General features: G+C 39.5%; 1 protein-coding gene and 1 long non-coding RNA gene across 5 annotated transcripts in view; both read left to right on the top strand.

Annotated features, from left to right (window-relative positions):
• The window catches only part of LOC141279160 (uncharacterized), a 34836-nt gene extending 19960 nt beyond the window's left edge, over positions 1 to 14876 (top strand). For both annotated transcript variants that reach the window (XR_012333037.1, XR_012333038.1), the window contains exons 2-3: positions 7134 to 7188; positions 8353 to 14876. This is a non-coding gene — a long non-coding RNA (uncharacterized lncRNA). The remainder of the gene's footprint in view (positions 1 to 7133; positions 7189 to 8352) is intronic.
• Positions 14877 to 21440: 6564 nt separating this feature from the next.
• ITGAV (integrin subunit alpha V) overlaps positions 21441 to 22894 on the top strand; it is an 86871-nt gene continuing 85417 nt past the window's right edge. For 2 of the 3 annotated variants that reach the window (XM_019931552.3, XM_004317274.4), the window contains exon 1: positions 21443 to 21893. In XM_019931552.3, coding sequence (XP_019787111.1) covers positions 21709 to 21893 — 185 coding nt within the window. In that variant the 5' untranslated portion in view covers positions 21443 to 21708. Of the gene's footprint in view, positions 21894 to 22894 lie in introns of all 3 variants that reach the window. The other variant, XM_019931553.3, reaches the window with a different exon arrangement.

Raw genomic sequence — 22894 nt, 5'->3', positions numbered from 1 at the left:
TGTCTCCTCTCTTCCAAATATGCTAGAACCTCTGAAAAGGTGTTTATTAAAATCTGAATTATGCACCTAGGGGTTTAAGTGATCTTACACAGCTAACAAGGACTGGCCTTGCATTTTCTGCTTTTTGTGTTTTGAGTGTGTGATTTGATTTTACTTTTTGTCAGGGAACCAGACCTGGGAGAGTTAAGGGCACTAGCTTAAGCTGGGCCATCAGCGTGAAGCTGATCACACAGATAAGCAGCTCTGGAAGAATGTCTGAAGTTAGTCATCAACTAGAGAAGGCAGTTTGGTCACCCTTTCAGGCCATAATTACATTCTATTCCAGTGACCAGTGGTAATTAATTGTACTTTGTGCCCAGTGTAAAAATAGACACATACAGGAGAAAGCGCAGTGTCTGGTAAATGCCACGGGCATTCTTGGAATTCAGAATAGTTTCTTTAAATGGTGCAAAGGAAGTGGAAGCCTCGATTTCTTCCAGAATGATATCAAGTTGTAACAGGCAGCTGACCTGTAATAGTGCCCTCCCCCCCACCCCCAAATGAGCCTTTAAGTTAGATAACCTTTCGTAACAAAAACAGAAGCTTTACAAAATAAAGCATTAACATGGCTTATATTCTCTCAAAAAACATGTGAGTTGTACAGGCTACACAAAGCTTCACCTAGATAAGCACTTTGGAAGAAAGGCAAATAAATGTGCAGACCATTTCAGATACATTGAAGAAAGCTAGAATAAAAGAGCTAGAAGAAACAACTTAATTTGATCTTTTATTTCTTGATGGAGAAACTGAATTCAAGGAAGGTATTAGGACCTGCATAAGGTGAGTGGCAGAGGTTGGATCAAACCGGGAGCCTCTGAAAGTGAATCAAGAGCTCTTTCTACAATATAATACACCCTCATAGCATGGAATGAGGAATAATTAATTTTTCCGTAGTTTGGAACTCTAGAATCTAGAGCCTAGGGGAATTCAAAAGCAGTTAACATTGTTTTCTTTAGGGTTAGACTTTTCATTTCTTCCTTAATTCAGACATTTTCATGCAGCTAATGGAAATAAGACTGCAGAGTCTTTTTGGTTTTTTTCTTGTTGTTTTGTTTAAAGTATTCTAGACTTTAGCCATCACAGTACTAATGCCATGATTTTTGACATATCTGCATATCAACTCTACTACGTACTTTTTTTTTTTTTTTTTTCCGGTACGTGGGCCTCTCACTGCTGTGGCCTCTCCTGCCGTGGAGCACAGGCTCCGGACGTGCAGGCCCAGTGGCCATGGCTCACGGGCCCAGCCGCTCCACGGCATGTGGGATCCTCCCGGACTGGGGCACCAACCCGTGTCCCCTGCATCGGCAGGCGGACTCCCAACCACTGCGCCACCAGGGAAGCCCCCTACATACTTTTTTATAACAGTATTTAAATTTTATTTTAAGAGGATATATATCCCTACCATAAATGGAAAACAAAAGGAAAGAAAACAGAATCACTTGCCATAAGTAGAAGGCAACATTAGAAATGAATACAAAGCAATGTTACTAAATTCTCAGTAGATACTGTTGTCTCCCCTAGTCCAAGGCCTGCCTTCTTTGTTAATAAAGGAAGATTAATACAAATTAGCACCAATCTGAGACTTAACTTTTGTTACAATCAGAAAGACTGAAAGAAAATTGAAAAGAGAGTAAAATTCTTACTGTGATTCACTTAGCTAACACTTCAAATAATCTCTTTAACCATTGGTTTAGTTTGGAGAAAACTACTACAGTGAATGCATTTACTACCATTAATACTTAAAATTAAGGTCCTTTAGGATTCTATTATTCCCTGCAAGTATCACATAAGAGGCAGTATCACATAGTGGAGTCCCTGGATATATTTAAATACGTGGTAGCTAAGGTATATGCAGGGTTTCACCTCTAATTTGATTTGTTTGGCTTCATATCCTGGCTTTACTACCAATTATCTGTGTGACCATGGACAAATCATTGTTCTCTAAGCTTCAGTTTCTTTATCTTTAAAATTGGAGTAGTGATAGTATTTGTTGGGGTGGTTACAAAGCTTTAAAGGTCTAATGCATATAAAAACACATAGTGAGTGCTTAATAAATGTTAGCTTAGTTATTATTATATTGTACAGTGCAATGCTATACTGTGGGCTCCGTAAGAAAATGTATATAAGCCTTTCATGTCAGGAAGAGTAAATTACCATAATTTAGAACAAATACATTTTTAGGTAGCTACTTTGTATGCAGGACAGATCAGGTTAATTTCCTCCTCTTCATGGGAGACTTCTGTTGCCTAGAGCCACTTTCCACCTTTCCCTCCCCAGGCAAAAGTTCTCTGAAAGGGCATACCAAGAACCCACAGTTAAATGTTTGCACGGCAATTTGCCACCCACTCGATAACTGTCTTGTTGTACTTCTTCTGAGCCAACTTTTCATCTTGGCAAATGGGCCCACCCAGGGTCATGGGCATGTGTGGGCTTCTTAAGGTTGTTTCCCAGGGCATGGTGATGACTGCTGGAGCTGGTGAGGGATGCAGGTCAATTAAAGGTCTGTTCACAGATTCTAGAATGTTTGGGCCCAAGGGAAGGAATGGAGCAGAGAAGTGATGGAGGGTGTAAGCTAGGCATGAACAAGAGAAAAGAATGCATGATGAATCAAGTGAACCAAAAAAACCCAACAACAACAACAAAAACAAAAACACCCACCAGGATAAAGTTTTAAAAAGAAAAAAAAAAATCTTTCAGTAAAAAATTCAGTGTAAGGTACAAGAAACCCAAAAAGCATTCTTGGAGCTAAACAATACTGCAGAAAAGATCGTGATTTAAGGAAGATGGCATAAAAATTGATGACACTAAAATGACATAATTAGAAGAAAAAAGAGGAGGGTGTTTGGTTAAGAAGCAAGGCTTTTTATAGACATTTGCCACAGCTAACTTTATGTCAGCACCTGTTTTGTGTAAACATGTGTTATATCCATGCTATATTCTTAGTAGTAGCTTTGAAGTCATGCTTTTATTTTTGTTGACATCTTTGTGTGAAAAACAACAAGAACTTAAAGATTTGATTTTCTTCCCTAAGTCACATTTCCTGACTCTAGCCAAGCCTCACAAAGAGTAATGGACTATAAATTCCAGTTTTTTCCAAGCCAGACTGACTCTGAGGTGGTGACTGTTTGGTTTCCATTAGAAACATTAAGAGAAATAAATTATTTTGGACTCATGGGAAAATGTGTGTTACAGATATAAAATTTCCAAATTTGGAAAATAGTTGGTGATCTAATAGTTAAAATAATAAAATCTGTTGCTCTCCTCAGTTACTTAGAAAGCGTAATTGAAAGTGGACACATTGAAAAGACTGTGGTGACAATCCTTCCACACATCAGTCTCTCAAGATTACAGTTAATGTGTAATAAAGCACCATGTCAATTTAAAACAAAAAAAAGCTTTGCCTCCCAGGTAGTTGATAATAAACATTAACCAACATCAAAGTGGATGCATCAAAGACAGTGGTTCTCAACACTGGCTGCACACTGGAAGCAACTGAGGAGCTTTAAAAAATACTGACACGTGGCTCCCACCAGCCACAATTCGGATTTAACTTGGATGGGATACAGTTTGGGCATCAAGAGTTTTAAAATCTCCTCAGCTGATTCTAATGTGCAGCAATGTTTGAGAAACACTGAAAACTTTGCCACTGTGGGCCCAGGGACCAGCAGCATTGCTATCATCTGGGAGCTTGTTAGAAATGCAGAACATCAGGCCCACCTCAGGCTGCTGAACTAGAATCTGAATTTTGGCAAGATCCCCACGTGACCTAAATGTACATTAAAGTCTGAGAATCAATGCTCGAAGGAATTCTTGTCTTTGATAATTTTTTGCTTTCTATAATGTTAGACAGTAATTACATGATTAATAAAAGATGAAAGAAAAATGGTTCAACTTTTCTTCTCAAAAACTCAGGAAACAGACTTTCATATCTCTGACATTCTGCAGATAATAAAATGTGGATGATATGAAGTAAGATCCATGTTTGTAGGGTTGCCAGATAAAATATAGGATGACTAGTTAAACGTGAATTTCAGATAAGAAATGTTTTTTTTTCAAGTGAAAGTGGGTTACGAATATTGCATGGAATATACATATACTAGAAAAAGTATTCATTGTTTATCTGAATTCCAAATTTAACCGGGCATCCTGTATTTTTATTTGCTAAATCTGGTAACCCTACATATATTCCCAGGAGCGTCTCTTTGCTCTCTAGGCTCTCAGTAATAAAGGGGAAATGATACCATAAATGGCCAAGTGGCTGTCTAGACTGATTGACTGTAATGTTGTTTCTCATCCCGCCCAGACAGCCAGGACTGTGACATCCCTAAACTGGACTGATGACTCACCCAACTGGGAGAGTAATGGGAAATTTACTTGCTGATTCAGGAAGACATAAAACTTGGCAAACTTTTCCTTCAGCCTAAACCAAAAGAAAAAGATTTCCAAAGCAAATGTTAAATACAGTACAATATATAAAACACTTTAACTTGAGGCAGCAGCAAATTCAAGGACTTGTAATAGCATGTTTTCCATTAGTTGACTATAAGATATTTTCATGGTTTGTTCCACCATTGCACTCAGAGTTTGGTATTTTTCTTTAGAATTACTGCTACTTAAGCACCCTCAGAGGCCACTCTCCAAGAATACATGTTAGATCCGTTTTCTCAATACTGCATGTAGTTTTCAAATAAAGTAGCACATTTTTGAGCAGAGATGGGGGTGTGGATTTGATGGCTACCCTCCCTTTGTCACTGACTCACAACAGGCTTTGCAACTATAGGCAAAGCTGATATCTCAGTCCTTCCTCCTGGAATGATTATTTAGTTTTACACTCTGTACCTAATTTCTCAGGTTGTCTTTAATCCTTCTCTATTCTGTCCTACAATTTTACTATTTTAAATTAAGACCACTTGTTATCAAAATCACTGAAAGACTAGCTTTGGTAGAAGAGGAAACTAAATTTACGTTAGCCAATTCTGACCTTTTGGTTTTTAATTTGGAAAATTTTTGATCAGAAAAGTCTGAATAAAATAGCTGTGAAAAGTATGCAATATTAATGATTTTTAAAAAATAATTCCATAGTTGATTTTGAGTAGGTTGAAAACGTGAGTGTAGATACCAACACTTTTTTTTGACAATCCTAGTTTCAGGACCTGAAAGCAAATCAACATTTTTCTAGCAAATGCAGGCAGAAACTTTCATTTAAAAGCAAAGCCCACGAATAACATATTCTAGAAGTTTCAATCTCTGCAGACATGATGATGAAGGCTGAAAGTATTAAGTACCTCATATATACTTAGCAATACACTATGGTGTGTTGGGGAGTATAGCTATAAATGCTTTGCAACTCTTCTATCAAAAAATGAAATCAATTTCCCATGCTTTGAACCTGGTCTGGCCTTGTAACTTGCTTTGACTAATAGAAGTGGCAGAAATGATGTGCCAGGAAAGCCTAGGCCTCAGGAGAGCTTGCAGCTTCCACTTGTGCCCTCTTGGAACACTGCCTTGAGAATGCCATGTAAAGAAGCCACCCCTAGTTTGAGGAGCCACAGGAAAAGAGAACTGAGGCACCCCACTGACAGCCAGCGCCAACTGACAAATATGTGAGTGAGGCCATTTTGGACCTTCCAGGCTAGAGTGATGTTGCATGAGTGAGCCCAGGAGAAACTGCTGGTCAATGCACATAGAATCACGAGAAGTAATAAGTCATTGCTTTAATCCACTATGTTTGGGGGGTAGGGGGAGGATTGCTACTTAACAGTAAGTAACTAAAACTCCCAAAGGAAATTGTTAAAAAGGCACATCCCAGGTCTCCTTTCCAGAAATTCTGATTCAGTAGGCCTGGCTTGGGATTCTGATCACACTTTTCACACGAGGACCCCATGGAGGCGATCCTCAGACCAGCCTTTGAGAGAATGTCCTAGTGAGATTTTCCTCAGCACAGAGCAGGCCTGAGGCAGGTGGCCGCATAATTGTGCATCAGCCCTGCAAATGGTGCTCTTGCATTTGTGCAGTGCACATGTACATCAACACATGCAATGGCCAGGTACAGATAGAAACTTTTTCTAATGTTTGCATAAAAAGATAGACTGTATATATGTGGCTATATATACATATATTTGTTATATATATATAACATAAAATAGAAATCAAAAATGTTATTTTTAAGCTTCCCCATTTGCCTAATATGGATTGATTGAGGAGGGGGTTGAATAGGGAAGCAGTAATAGCACAGAACTCCTGGGGGAACAAAAATTTAGTGGGAGATTTTTTTTTTTTTTTTTTTGCGGTACACTGGCCTCCCAATGCCGTGGCCTCTCCCGTTGCGGAGCACAGGCTCTGGACGCGCAGGCTCAGCGGCCATGGCTCATGGGCCCAGCCGCTCCGCGGCATGTGGGATCTTCCCGGACCGGGGCACGAACCCGTGTCCCCTGCATCGGCAGGCAGACTCTCAACCACTGCGCCACCAGGGAAGCCCAGGTGGGAGATTTTTGAATGCAATTGATATGGGCTAAAGTCTTGAAGTAAGAGAGGGTAGGTGTTTTTTAAAAAGCAGCACAATTGAGGCAGAAAGAGAAAAAGAGTGTGCAGGTTTCTTAGAGCGTCGTGAAAGGAGGAGGCAGGAGAATTGGAAAGACAGATGCTCAGGGAGGTTTATCGGAGTGAGGGGCAAGACCAACTGCAGGTGAATATCCTGAAGCTGCTGTAGAAAGACAAAGGCAAATCTGCTAGATAGAAACAGCTGACTCTTTTACTTATGTGTACGCGCCGCGATGGGTGCATCATGAGCCCTAGCAGGCGTGCGTCTTTAAAGCCTTAGCTTTTTCGGTTGTGCTGGATGATGGTGATCCTCGGAGCGTCTGGGTCCTGCTTTTATCCGTCTCATACATGTGATTTCTGCTAACGTGCCATTGGAAGAAAGGGTTCCACTGCCAGGAAACATTTGAAAACCAAGGAGTTAAAGCATGAAGGCAATGTTATTTAATTGAAGAGAAAGATGATCAGACCAGTGATATTTTAGTTTCTGACATCACTGCTTCTCAGTGGCAGATATAGTCAAATTCAGTCTTCTTATGATTCTCTTTTGTTCTCAGGAGGTGATGGGAACCCATAAAACCTTCAACAACTGCCATGTCCCCGGGTCCTGTGGTGAGTTCAACCTGCATTTTCTTTGCCACAGTGAAAGTGAAATAACTTGTGGTGAAAACCCCAATTTCTTGTATAGTAACATAACTTCTCCTCAGAAGTCTCCCTTTTTAGGAGCTGTTTGTGAAACTTAAGTGGCTGAAATAGAGTAAGAAAAAAATCATAGATATGTACAGAAAGTTGTCATTGAAGATCCTCCCTGGCTTTTTACGGGCTTGAAGGCTCTCTGACACTCACCAAATTATGATTTTTTCCCCCTTTCTCTTGGGAAAAAAGTAGAATTAGCTGTCACTCTTAGGAAATCACATAAACATACGTGTGTGTTTGCCTAGAACATAAATTATACATATTGTAATAAGGGAAAATATATAGTATTTGTGTAATTACAGTGAGAATCTTTTTGTTTATAAAGTATGATAACTTGCAACTTACCACATCTGCATTTATCAGATTGGCTAGGATATATTTCAGTATCAAATTAATTCAGAAATCTCAGTGACTTAACCCAGCAAAAGCTTGTATTTCACTCTATTGCATGAGACACATTTAGTAAAAATATGATACAAACATCAGGTTTTTTATTTCTTTCTATATACCAAGATAGCATGAGTAGAAAATAACACAAATTATGCTTTCTAGCCAATAAAATGCCTATGAAAATAATGGTAAGTTTTTCTGTCAAGGCTAAAACAAATTGTCTCTAAATATAGTAGCAACCAATGTGTGGTGAGGACAAGAAACAATTTTCAAGCCATCATAGCCACAAAACTAAGATTAACTGAGGAAATGACTTGTTAGATTGACATAGTTTTCACAGTGTCTAAAGACAAATTTGTCATTTATCATATAAAGAAAAAGTTTTAAACCAACATTGCCTTTGACCACCACAAAAATATTACGCCAATGATCAAGTAATTTTCACATGTAGTTTAAAACTAACAAAACCAGATTTATATAACAATAAGGACTGGGGGAATATTTAAATTTTATAATTGAGATAACTGATTAATATTGGAATTAAAAATTGGGGGCACATGTGGGGATATTTTCCCATATATAAATACTAAGATTTATATGGGACAAACTCCTTGAGGACAAGACTTGTTACTTATCAATCCACAGTGGGCAGATGTATTTATATGCTTGGTTGTATCCCTTTCTTTGCAGAACTACCCTTCCTCCATCCTGAATCATTAAGAACATCCTATCTACTACAGTGCTGTGCCACATCCTTCCTACAGGAGTGATTACGTGACCTAGGCATGGCCGATCCTAATATCTCACTCCTCTGAACACAGTGATTGGTTCAGGGGTAAGTAATTATTATAAACAGAGCCAATAAGAATCATTGCCTGGAGTTGATATACCGGTTTGAGAAGTAGGCAGTATTTTTAGCTAGGATGGGATTGCTAAACTATGACACATAGTCTGAGATCGTGGGTAACTATCTTCCCTCATCAACTGGGGAGCCTGAAGCAGTAGGAGAGGAGAAGACTAAAACAAAGAAGGAAGTAGAGCTGGAAAAGGAAGAGGCAGAAAAAAGGGAGGATGGGGTGCGGGGAAAACACCACATCCCCTGGGAATTGTGTTGTGTTTCCAGCCAGAACCGACCCTGAGCTTCCTGTTATGTGAACCAATCCATTTTCTTTCTGCTTTGGGTCATGTGAGCTGGGTTATTGTCACTTGCAATTGAAATGGTCCTGACAAACACTTCATTTTTAGAAGCCCTGTAGGATCTGCCATGTGGCCATGGTATTTTACATACAGTGCTGAGTCAGTAAAGGTTTTAACTCAGTGAAAGCATAGATGAATCTATCTTCCGGCATCATTGAAAGGTGTGGTAGGTGCCATCACATAATTTTGTGAAAATAATTATTGTTGTCTACTTGCTTCTTTAACTCAACTTCAAGAAAAAAAATTATTTTCTTCTTTAAAGTTCCATTTCCTTGGTGTAACATTGGATCCTCACAGTGTAACTGAATTCTTTTTTTTTTTTAATTTTTATTGGAGTATAGTTGATTTACAATGTTGTGTTAGTTTCAGGCATATGGCAAAGTGCATCAGTTATACATATACATATATCTTGAATTCTTAATTAATGTACCCATGGGAAATAGCATAAGTATGGTCGGTCTCTCTCTCTCTCCCTCTCTCTATATATGTGTATGTATGTATATATATATATCAAGCTATTTTCAATCACTTTTAAAATCTGTACAGTTTTCATTTTTATATGATTCCCCCCCCCCAGATGTCTGCGTCTGTCATGCCATTTTCTAGTGCTCATGAACTTTTCCAATTGGAGACCACATTGTAAGTGGTTGTGAGATTCTCATACATGTTTATAAAATCTTATTTAACCCATATAGTTTATGGCTATAATTTAATGGAAGGATAAATTCTCTTCAAGAGTTTTGTCTTCTAGTCGCCGTAACACCTTTTATTAATTTTACGACCATGGCCAAGTCTTTTCTGAAACTACTTTATAGTAATATACAGTTATATAGCATATGTAGTTATATGAAAAAGAGAAAATTTTACTTCAAAATGTGGAAGTAGAATCCTTTTTTAGGGTAAGAAGTTTTTTATACTTACTTTTTTATTTGAAATTTTGAGTCTGGCAATATAAGTCCCAAACATCTGAAAAATTAGGGCAAAACAGAGAAGACTGAACTGCTCAGAATGAAAAAATGAGGGAGATTTAGACATGGCCTTGACCCAGAGTGAAGAAATGGGGGTTTGGGAATGAGGCGAAGAGAAAGAAGAGGACCTGGTGGAGGTGGGTGCGAACATGATGGGAGGTTGGGAATCTGAGAAAGGGCCACAGGTAGGAAGAAGCCACAGTAGGAATGCTGATGTCTTTAAAGAACAGGGTTATTTAATGTTCACCTGTAACACAGCCCCTTCCACTATTACCCTCCAACTTTCTACAGAATTCTGCTACATGTAACTACCTTGCATTTAGGTTGTTTTGTGGAATCAATGTAAAAGGGACTGTGTTCCGTGTTTGCGTGTATATGCAGGGTTGAATGAACAGACCAGATGCAGGACTGAGGTACAAGTGAGACTGAGAACTCCATATAGGCTGAAGCTCCTTTGAGAATCCTGGGAAACATTGGGAAAGAGGCTGGCAATAGTAGGAATTACTTATAGCTCACCAAATGCACATCTCACATGTGCAAGTAATATCATTTTACTTTAAAATCGACTTGAATCTGATTCAGAACCCTTATTTCTCCTGCATGACACCATCAATTCCTGTGGCTTTGCTCCATCCAAGCAGAGAGATCTCTGGTGAATCTGGAAGTTCCAGCATTTAGGTATGGTCTCCACAGCCTGCTACCTAGACATCATATTTGAAGATGAGAGAGGTGTCCCAGAAGGGAAAGGTTATTGAAGGTAGTAAGAGGAAAATCAAGAAGGTTGGAGGGCTTCCCTGGTGGCTCAGTGGTTGAGAGTCTGCCAGGGGATGCGGGTTCGTGCCCCGGTCTGGGAAGATCCCACTTGCTGCGGAGCGGCTGGGTCTGTGAGCCATGGCCGCTGAGCCTGCGTGTCCAGAGCCTGTACTCCGCAACGGGAGAGGCCACAGCAGTGAGAGGCCTGCATACCTCAAAAAAAAAAAAAAAAAAAGGTTGGAAATATTAATGCCAGAGCAGATCCAGGTTTTTTTTTTTCACTGCATTTGGCACACTGTAGTTCTGCAATGACTAAATTAATGCCTTGGTTAATTCCAGGTATTAGAAAGAGGGAAATTTCAGTGCAGAATGGAGAAGAAAACTAAGAAGAAATAAAGTTTAACTACTCATTTTTGCAGCTATGGCGATATAAAGTTGGAAGGGAGTTTAGAATCCATCAAATTCAATTCTTTCACCTCCATGAATACCATCTATAACTATACTATCCAATTCAGGAGCCATTAGCCACATGTGACTATTAAAATTAAATAAAATTTGAAATTTAACTTCTCAGTCATACTAGCCACATTTCAAGCATTCAGTAGTCACATGTGGCTAATGTAAGTATTTGAGGCAGTAGAGATACAGAATATTTCCATAATTGCAGAAAGGTCGAATATTTCCATAATTGCAGAAAGGTCTACTATATCCCTATCAAATGATCATCCAGCCTTAGCTTAAATTCTTTTTACGAATGTCATTCACTATTGCATTTTGGGTCAGACGTAATTGTTAGGTTGTCCTTGAAGTTTTCTTCCATATATTTATCCTAGATATTTTACACGTATGAAAATATTTATTCTCTATAGGAAGCATTTTATTACAATAACTTCAAAATTTTTGTTAATGATAAGGATATTCTGAACTGAAATAGAATAACTAACCTGAAATATTTAGAATAAAAAAGTTAACTCAGTTTCTTAAAGAATCTCATTTCTGCTTAAAGAGTAGCATTGTTGTAACTATCTCCATAATAGTAGTTTATTTTTTCGAAACTCAAAAGAAAAACTAACTACGGAAATGCCTTTATGCTTCACAAAAATGCTGAACATGTACCAAAGCTTTTATTTAATTCTTTTATGTTTCTATGAGCTAAACCTAATACAATTATGTGATTAAGAGCTCTGCATCTAACTCCTTTCTGAATGCAGTCATTTCCTATTAAATCCAGATATTTAACATTTCATGAAAATCCCCTGGCACATTTCCGTAATGACTGAAAGGTGGAAATCTTTAATTAGTCTTCAAGTTTTTAGAGGAAGTATGAGTGGAGAGTTTAGAAAAACCCTCAAATGACTCATTTAAAAGGAACAAAATAGGTGAGGGCACCAGCCTATCTAAAAGAGTATTGCTCACAAGAACTTAATTCATACTTGTTTTATTAATACCAACAGTTGAACGAGCTTCCACAGGGCATACAAAACTCTATGAGGCACTAAAAAAGTGAACCAACCCTGCTTTCTGTAAATAATAATAACCTTGTATCATCAAGAAAGCTGTCAATGCTTTTGTTTTAGTTACTTTAAAAAGTAGGAAGAGTGGTCAATATATCTAGAACAATTTCTGTCAAAATAGGGTAAGAATCCAAATGTTTGGTACTCAAAATTTAAATCTGTTGTTTGAGGAATTAAGGTGGGTATATCAGTTAGGATTAGGTTAATCACAGTATAACTGAAAACCCTTGTAATATCTATTTAAACAAAGATAGAGGCATATTTTTTCTCTCACGTAATAGAGAGGTTTACTCTCTAAGACAGAAATGATGGGTCTGTGGTTATCAGTAACCCAGACTTTCTGCTGTAATTCTTAAATCATGACCTTCATTACCAAATATACCTCCTCTTGTTTGCAGTGAGGCTGCTGCAGCTCCAACCAGCACACCCATGTCCCAGGCATCAGCTGTAAAGAAACTGTAGAGGAAAAAGGGCTCCTGATAGTTAAGCTAGCCCTCTTGTAAGAGGTTTCCTAGTAGCCCCACATGACAACTTCTACTGACATCTTTTGGTCATCTATAAGGGAGGTGGGAAATGCAGGTTTTTTTGTCTTTGTTTTTCCCAGTTAGACACATTATTGCCATCACACAACATAGGAGTATTACCAAAGGGGACAATGAATATTTGGTAGGTAGATAGTGGTCTCTGCTGGAGCAGGTGGTTTATCCCTTCCCTGTGCTATACTTCCATTGTTGGATAGGTCACACTTTATCCAATTATTTATATAGGAGACAGTTGTGTTGCAGTAAAGAGCATAGACTGTGACTAGACTGATCCTGTGTCCCAGTTTGCCCTAGATAGTTCTGGTGCCTAGCTGTTGAACCACTATAATTATTATCACTATCCCCATTACTCTCTAAAAAGTGTCCCTGTTGGACAATAAATTATATGATTACTTTAGCTATAACTTACTGGCTGAAACACCTCTAACACTTCCTAGCTCTGTGACCTTAGCAAATTACATAACTCCTCTAAACTCTGTGTCTTAGTTATCTATTGCTGAGTAACAAATGTATTGGCTCAAAGCAGCACATATTTATTATCTCACAGTTTCTGTGGGTTAGTAATTATACCACAGCTTAGATGGATAGTTTCTGGCTCAGGGTCTCTCTTCAGGTTAGATGTTGGCAGGGGCTGCTAGCATCTGAAGGACTTGACTGGGAAGAAGCAGCCACTTTGAAGGTCACTCACTCACATGGCTGTTGGGAAGAGGCCTCAGGTTCTCACCATGTGGTCTTCTCCATAGGGCAACTTGTAAGTTCCCACCACAAGGCATCTGGCTTCCCATCTGAAAGAGCAAAAGGACACCCTTTATGACCTAGTCAACAAAGTTGCATGGTCACTTTTTTTTTTTAATCCTATTCATTGAAAACAATTCACAAGATTCAGACCACACTCAAGGATGGGGTATTAGGCTCCACCTCCTGAAGGGAAACATACTTTAACATCGCTACACTTGTTTTCCTCTGTAAAATGGGCTAAAATTACCCACATGCAGTAATCGTATTGTTATGAAGAGGTGTAATCCATATAAAACATTTTAATACAGCACTTGGCAAGTTGTGAAATATGTCCCTTAATTGTTAGCTAATTTTATTTACTTGAGTATTTGCCTAATTAAACTGTAGGTTCCTGGCAGGGGGGTTCATGTCTGTTTTGTTTTGGTAATTCAAGCTCCAATTGCAGTGTTGGGCATATAGAGGGCACTTAATAATAAATATTTGATGAATAAATGAATGATTCACTAGTCTTTAATAAGACTAGTTAAGTGGAATGTTTCTGAAAGTGGAAAGAAAATTCAATAGTCATGTGAATGAATTTATGTTTTATTTGTGTTAAAAATCAGATTTTCACAGCTGTTTATATAATAGAACATGAAAAAGTGCATACTAATGTAGTGTATACTGTTACATAATTTTAATATTATTCACTAATATAAAATGCTATTGTAGTGGGAGTTCCCTGGCAGTCCAGTGGTTAAGACTTGGTGCTTTCACTGCCGTGGGTCCGGGTTCGATCCCTGGTCAGGGAACTAAGATCCCACAAGCTGTGTGGTGTGGCCAAAAAAAAAAACATTAAAAAGTTAAAAACAAAAAATGCTATTGTAGGATTACCTTCTTATGTTTTTGATATTGAAGTGTCTTCTGCAAAATTGTGTTATGTAGACATATGTCTAGCTATGTCGTTTAGCGACATGGAGATGATTTTTTTTTCGTTCTTTTGGAGATAATTTTTAATAAGAAAATAACAATCATTTAGATGACATTACTAAACAATAGTAGGATTAAATCATGTATCTAAGGAAAAGAATTTCAGGACCTATACATACATATTATACAAATACTGTGTTTTGTCATTAATGACACATCTTCTTGCCATTTTTTCCAAGAAATAAACATATGCATGACTCTGTAGAGTTTATTTTTTAAAGATCTTCTGATTATGAGTGTTTAAATTTATTATAAATCTGATGGAAAAAAGAATTAGGGGTTTTGGGAATTCCCCGGCGGGCCCGGATTCAATCCCTGGTCGGGGAACCATGATCCCACAAGCTGCATGGCACAGCCCAAAAAAAAAAAAAAAAAGGAATTAGAGGTTTTGGTTTATAATCTCCAGTAAAAATAAGGCTACATTTATACTAAATGATTAGTAGGAGGAAAGCATTAGCAATCATCTATCAAGGGCCAAAAACATTTAAACTTACACCACGATTCCTTCTATGACTCATGGCATTAAAAAAAACAGTGATTTATAAAAAATTCTATGGTTTTTATGTATTATTTTTAAAAAATATGTTTGCTAATTCTGAATATACTACAAACACTTTGCTCTCTATATCTAAGCCTCTAATTTGACTTTCCAATGATTGAAGAGTAGCAGACAGCATTACCCTCTTCCACACATGGATTTTTTTTCTTGTATTATATGTGCTGTACTAAGAAGTGTGATCTATTTCTTAGCACACATCAGAGTACACATCAACACTTTAAGCCTTTAAAAAAAAATTAAATCCCCTTAAGCAGTTATAATGTAAGAGGAGTCTGTAATATTTAATTAGTTTAAATGGAATAATATGCATGATCTTCCTTTTACATTTTTACATGTTGATCATTTGAAGGGAAATTCTGAAAACCATCAGGCGTGTCCTTGGAGTAAAGAATGCCTATCATGAAAGTAAAGTGGTTTTTCACAAAGAGATGCAGAGAACCCCAAGAGTGCACAGGATGTTTCTTGCTATTCATGATTAATTTTTATATCCTTCATAAGCTCCATATCCTAATCCCAAATTGCAACAAGGAATGGAAAACAGCTACTCTTCTAGATGAAGTTAGTAGCTTAATCCCATTTCCTTGCTACTTATAAAATGAATCTATTAGATATCCTTGGACTTTCCTACTTCTTGAAAAGTACATCATTCATTCATTTATGCAAGACTATTTATTGACTTGTTACCTTCGTGTGTTCAAGGTCACAATTCCTTTTTTACTCACACTTTCATTCATTTATCCTTCAACAAATACTTCTTGGTTTCTTGCTATTCAAAAAGAACTGTGCTGGGCACTGGGCATTTAATGATGGGTAAGATCAACACAGTCATTGCAATTTTATTTGTCAAGTATACCTCAATAAAGCTGGGGGGAAAAGATCAACATGTCCGCTTCTCCCATGGAATTTACAGACAAAATTCATCAACAGGTTCTTTGTGATTTTTTTGAAATATAAATTCAGCACTGTATTCAATGTTATGGAAGAATATATAAATTATGAAAACATAGCTATTTTTAAGGAACTGATAATTTCACTAGGAAGAATCTAAGATACCTGAATATATCAAGAATTAATATTAAATAGAATTATATTCAAATACTGTCAAAAACACCAGGAAATTAACACAGGAATAATTAAATGCTAAGTTGTGAGTGGATTAGACTTGGAAATACAAGCCATTTTAAAGAAAAGGGAGACAATGAAGCCATGTAAATCTCCCTGGAGAAGTCTTGCGCTGAATGCTGAAGTTTGGGTGGAATTGCGATAGGAGAGCAGGTGAAAGAATGATATTCCAGGGTGAGGAAAAAAGAACCTCAGGAACAGAGGCACAGAGGAAGGGGTGAGTGCGGCATATTTATAAGACTGGAGGAGATCTGCACGGGTGCTTACCGACCGTACTGGTACTGAAGCTTCCTGCCCAAAGTGCTCTGCTCCCTTCAGGCACAGAACAAGAGCTTGTTCTGTTCACAGGCATGAAAGTTACCTGTTTTGTGATTTCGATTTTGGTGCTTTGAATCTCAACTTTCTAGGATATCTTCTATCATAGGTTATTCAAACCCTGAAAGTTGTTTGAGAAAGGACTCTTAAGGCAATAGAACCAGGAAAAAGATGCTCAATAAATATGCATTTTCAGGAGGAAATATGCTGGATATTTTAAATCTAAGTTTGAATCTAATAGAAACCATATGTTTTATGTATAGTTTCTTAATCCATTCACTAACTTTCTCTTCACACTTGAGATTATGTAGTGATGTCATTATTTTCAATTTTGGCATTCATACATGTACATTCTTAGGATTTTTATACAAAAGTAATCAATATGGTCTTTTCAGTTTGACCTTTAAGTCCCATGATATTAAAGAGAAAAGATGAAAATTTAAAAACCAGATTGTATGAGATGAATAAACTAAATGCATGTTGGAGAGAAAAGAAATATATAGGTGGTGAGATGTTACCTATTAATCAGGCCAGATCTTAATCTTTTGACAATACATGTTTTCTTTGGCTTACCAACATACTCAGTGCTGAGTGGGAAAAATCCAAAGAAGTTTCCTGGATAGTAAATATTTCTATTAAGCAATAGTCCATTTAAGTTAAATCCATTAAAAACAAAAGAGTTTAGAGAAGAGCTGCATTTTTGTTTTTGAAACTTTGAAAGATTAGTTATCCATGTCTTGTTCTTTAAACAAGGGAATGAAGATATTTCCACATTTTTCCCAGCATTTATCTCAGACTTCTCAAGTTTGTAACTAACTTTTCCTAGTACGTGGAAAAAGTGTTCTAAATGCCACAAATAATTGATTTCCTACTGTTATGAAAATATAAATATATTACTTATAGATGAGGATGAAAAACAATTCTCCTCCTTGATATTCATGGATGTGAGCCAATTTCTCCTTAGTGGACATCATTATTCTGCCTAGTGTGGGGGAAGGAGATATGAATGAGACCAGATGACTTTGTTCCATGGGGGCTGTCAACAACCACCCTAGTTACTCTGGGGAGGTCACTGAGTCCCCAGGTTCTCAGGGGTGGGGAGGACCTTGGAGATCATCACCAGTGCCCTTCCTTGACCACAAAGATATGGAGGTCAGAAGATGTGAAGAGATTAGAAGATGGAATATACATACGAAATTGTCTCTTCTCTTTCATATTAACATCACAAAAAATTCACTTACAACTATTTTCTTCATAATAAAACTTTAGTAGGTTAAGACGATTTCTAGTCTTTACTACCATTGTTCAGTTACTCTTTTATAATTTCTTCTTAGACAAACCTTGCCAAGTTAGTGATGAATACAACCAATAATAAAGTTTGATTAAAATATTTTATTGGTAAACATGCTACAGCATGGATTAAGGGTAAAGATAATTTAAGTAAACTTTCAGATCACTTTGAATATATTACTCTTTTATCTTTGTTATCCTTGTATTGTTATATTATGTATCTTTATACCGTAAGAGGCAACTTAGTGCTAATGGGTGTGAGCTTGGAGTCTGACCATCATGCATTCCAAATCTGCCTCTGCCACACTACCTTTGTGACCTTGGAAAAATTATTCGATCTAGTAGAGAATCAGTTTCTTCGTCTTTAAATTGAGCATATTAATAGAAACTACCTAACAAATGACTTAATATATACACAAAATACTTAGCACAGTTCCCAGTACATAATGAATATACTTAATAAAAATGTTAGTTATTATTGTCTCTGAACAATGGAATTAATTCCATTGCTGTGCTCAGTGTTGAGCTCAGAGGATACAAAAGCAAAAGGCATGGTTCCTGATAGAAGGCTTCCTAGAGGACATGATGATGCCTGATACACATCTTGAAAGGAGAGTAAGAAATAGCCAGGTAGAGGGCATTGTGTAGGTTTGTATGTGGCAGAAGGATGAAGGCTGATTGAGGAGGAGGGCTAATGTTTTCTAGGAAGGTAGAGACCTGTGAACAAAGATGGCATTCTGGGGACACCGTAAATAATTAATTTAATATGTAATTGATTTAATATGGCTAAAAGTACTTTGTGAGGTGGGGAGTGGTAAGGGCATGACTGTGAGTAAGATCATGCTGGGGATGTGTCGGATGAGAAATGCAGTGAATCAAACACAGACACCAGGACAACCCTAACATTGAAGGAGCAGATTAGGAAACAAAGCCCAGAAAGGAGACAAGTTTTCTGCCTTCCTTCTCTTCTCTTCCACACACCCAAGGGCTGGCGGGGATCTTTTGTGATACAGAGAGGAAAAGGCAGCTCTCTGTAGGGTACATAGAAGTAGAAATATAATGCTGTACCCATGAAAGTTATATAATGTAATAAACCAATGTTATCTCAATAAAAATAAATATAAAAAAGAAAGGCAGGGGCTTCCCTGGTGGCGCAGCGGTTGAGAGTCCGCCTGCCGATGCAGGGGATACGGGTTCGTGCCCCGGTCCGGGAGGATCCCACATGCCGCGGAGCGGCTGGGCCCGTGAGCCATGGCCGCTGGGCCTGCGCGTCCGGAGCCTGTGCCCCGCAATGGGAGAGGCCGCGACAGTGAGAGGCCCGTGTACCGCAAAAAAAAAAAAAAAAAAAAAAAAAAAAAAAAAAAAAAAGAAAGGCAGTACTGGGGGTGATGTGGCCAAGTAAATCTCCCTAATAAATAGCTGGGAGAGGAGAGGCAAGCGAGAGTTGGACAAAAAAGCAATGCAACAAACACTGTAGGGTCTCTTGGGTTTAGTGGATTAAGGGCTGTAGAGAAATGGAGAGTGGAAAAAGGGGATTTCAAAAAGGTTTCTGTGGATTATGAACTGAATCCTCCTTGATGTCAGCTGAAAAATAAAAATTTGAAATTCCTCTTAAATTATTTTATGGTAACTGGACTGAGCTCCTTTGATAAGAAAACTGAGGCACATAATGATTGGAGTCATTTGCCTAGGGTCACAAAACTAATTGAACTCAGGCATTTGAATTTATAGAAATCAGTAGAATCAAGATTTTAATCATAGGATAAAGCAGTAGGGGGTAAAATTCAAAGTCAAAATCCTTTTACTATTTACTATTTTATTTTCTCTGTAAAAAAGTGATTATACTTAATGTCAATATATTATATAGTTGTCTTAAATTGGAAAATTGTTATAATGTAGTTTAAAGAGTGCCATGGGAATGGGGGAGGGGCATAGGTTTTCATCTGTAGCATAAAATACACTCTTTCCCTCTCCTATACATACAGTACCCAGCACATTGTGGATTCTGAATAAGCGCTGGCTGAATTGATATGTACTGTAATAAACTCCCTCAATTTGCAAGGTGCTGGATAGATGACCGCTCAAGCCTGACTACTCTGTTACAAAAATGCCTGCATTTACAACCCTGGGTGCCTTAAGATACTGGCTTATCCTGGTTCACAGTCTCCTCATAGAAATGTGGTCCTCATTCACTCAAGTTTCAGGGGGCACATGCATGTTGCCATGGCTTTGGCTTTTTCCTTTTCCTGGTTTTCTCATTTCTTCCCTCCACACCTCTGGTCTGTTGGACCTCTGTCCTGGATCAGATGTTGAGGAGTGAGAGAGCTTACTGGGTCCAGTCAGCGTTCAAACACTCTTCTGCCCTCCCTATCTGGGTGGATTTCCAAGGGGATTGGTTCTCAGGCTTTTAAGGCATAAATGACCCTTTGGGTTTGTGTGTACATACCTGTGGCCTCTCTGTGTACCACAGAACATGGTGAGGAGAAAGGTACATTTGTATTTATGTGTAAGTATTTGTGTAGGATTGCCTGTCTCACATGGTAATTTCCTTTAGGCAAGTGCTGGACCATATCTTGTAAAACATGCCTGAGGTTTTGCTGCATATCTTTTAGTCACATTTAAAAGTCAAAATATATGATGCAATGAAGTACTATATATTCAAATTACAGACTTCAATTTACATACATATCCCTTCACAGGATTAAACTCAATTAATGTGCATTGTAATTGAGTGTTAATAGTTACATTCGAAATTACTGTTCTAATACTTGTAAGTTTTTAAGATCCAAAAAGTGCTATTTATACTGTTCACCAAATTCTTTAGCACGTGATACAGAATATGGGGAAGTCACTTCTCTGGGCAAAGTTTACTCATCATTTCATCTCCATTCATTCATTCATTCAACATTTTAATGATTGCTTACTGTCTGCCTGGCAAGGTCCTAGGACTTGTGAATATAAAGGAGAAGGTCAAGGTTCCTTCCTCAGTCCCGCTGGCGGGGGCCTGGATGGAAAACACCAGCAGCAAGCAAGCCCCAAGGGACCCCAAGGTGCATATTCCTTCTTCCAACTCTAAAATCGTATTTCTACCCAAATGTCCTAAATCAACCAGTTAGTTATCCGAATCATGCGACTTCCCCTAATAAACTAGGAATAAGGTTTCGACTAATCTGATGTGATTTAAAACGATTTCTGCTGATTCTTTGCCTTGCCCATCCTTTCGTGGACGGCTGAAGTTCAGCTTTAATACAACTTGCCTGGAAGAGGCTGTGCTAGCATTCTGAAAGTTTATAATTAAGTTCAGTGTTTGCGTGTGGGCTCGAGTGGGGAGGAAAACGACCATAATTATAGAGTTTCGGTTGTGAGTGCCTGCGAGGCTTTTAAGTAGCAGAAACACGAGAAACGGATAAAGCTTTCCTCACTTTTAAATAAAAGTCGCACAGGAGTTGCCGGCGGCATTCGGGTGCCCTTGGCGCTCTGTTGGACGCGGGCGGGTTGGGACGCTTAAGCATCTCCCCCCACCCCGCCACCTCCCTCCTCCCGGTCCTGGGTCTGAGGCCCTAGTCCAGGAGTGCTCCCAGAGGGCTCTGAGCGTCTGAGGCCTCGGTACAGGAGCTCTGTTCTCGGGACAGGAGACGACAGCGCGCGCGGAAGTGCGCTCGACTTGTCCCAGGCCGAGGCCGACTCTCTTCCCCCACTTCCTCCTGCGCGTTGGCTCAGCCTCCGGGGCGGTTCCTCCTCCTGCTCTGCCTCCTCCCACTGGCCGCGGCAGCGCTCTGGCTGGGGGTGCGGCGCCCAGACCAGCAGTCCCGAGCCCGAGGCGCGGCGGTGAGCGGCCGAGCGAGAGGGAGGCGAGGGGCCGCCCGCGCTGCTATCCCCGCCCCGCGCGCCCTGCGCCCCACTTCCCGGGCGGCCGCTCGGGAGCTCAGCCCTCCTGCTTCCCCCGGCGCTGTCCGGGACTCGCCGGGAAGCGAGCAGCTGGCAAGTTTCGGCGCGCGCAGGCGGCGGGCCGCGGGCACCGTGCGCTCCGGGCGGGGTGGCCGCGTCTCCGGGCTCGGCGCCCCGCGCGCACTTCGGCGATGGCTTCCCTGCCGCGGCGGCGGCTGCGCCTTCGCCCCCGCCGCCTCCTTCTCCTTCTCCCCGGATTCCTGCTGCCTCTTTGCGGCGCCTTCAATCTAGATGTGGACAGTCCTGCGGAGTACTCTGGCCCCGAGGGAAGTTACTTCGGCTTCGCGGTCGATTTCTTCGTACCCAGCACGTCTTCGTAAGTGGCCGCACTTGGAAGGGGAGTCGGCCCCCTCCCCCATCGCGCGCACCCACCCTGCGATTTCCCACAGGGAGAGATCTCTGCAAGAGATCCCGGCGCCTTTCTATCCGTTTCCTCTAACCCTCCCTCCCCGCACTGGGCGATTTAGGTTCTGGGTGGATGAAATGCTTGGGGGAGGTGAACCCGCGCACCTCCCACCACCCAGTTCCCCCTTCTCCTCTCCTCAGAGGGAGCGCTTTGAAGCAGACCTGTGCTTGAAATTAGGGGAAAGTCGGAAATCAACAAAGGCTGGTATGGCTGGACACCGCGCCGCCTTTGCCGGTGTCCGGGACTTGGTCAATTTAATTTCCGAACTTCTTTTTCTCCCGTACTAGTTAGCCTTCCCTGGAGTCTTTTTGTTTTTTGGCTTCACAGACTTAAACACCCGTGTTTTTCGCTCTTCCTAAACAAGCCCTTCCCAATTCTTTACTCCTCTCGGTCTGATTCTGTTTCTCCTCATCTCCTTTTCCAGACATTCTGATGACTAAAATGACCATTCTGTCGTAGTAAATTCATTGTGTCTTATCTCTGAGACTGTCAAACCTTTGCACATTTGAGGGTGAACAGATGAATTGGATGTGTCATCTGTTCTTTTTATAGTGATTCATTATTTAGGTCATTGTTCAGAAAGAACAAGCATGTTTGCTGAGTTTTCACTCACTAAAGGTCATTTGAATACTGTAGTATTTAAGAATTCAGTTATGTTTCAAATTGCCAGCGTTTCGCGTTGCACAGGATTTGGAACAGAGTTATTGTCATTATTGGATTAAAAGTTGTCTCTGACCTTACCGAACGCTGACGTCATTCTCACCACACCACCCCCTTTTTTAGCGTTAGAAATACTGATTTAATGTGTTCCCTGGATGTCTTCTGATGTTTAAATCTTGTTTCCAAGAGGGAGAACTGTTCTTAGAGTTCTTTCTAAGCTCTTAGAAATTGTAACAACGTATTTTTGTTCT

This window comes from Tursiops truncatus, chromosome 7 (genome assembly GCF_011762595.2).
Source record: "Tursiops truncatus isolate mTurTru1 chromosome 7, mTurTru1.mat.Y, whole genome shotgun sequence".
Taxonomy (NCBI): domain Eukaryota; kingdom Metazoa; phylum Chordata; class Mammalia; order Artiodactyla; family Delphinidae; genus Tursiops; species Tursiops truncatus.
The sequence above is the reverse complement of the archived record's forward strand: the minus strand, read 5'-3'. Positions and strand labels throughout refer to the sequence as shown.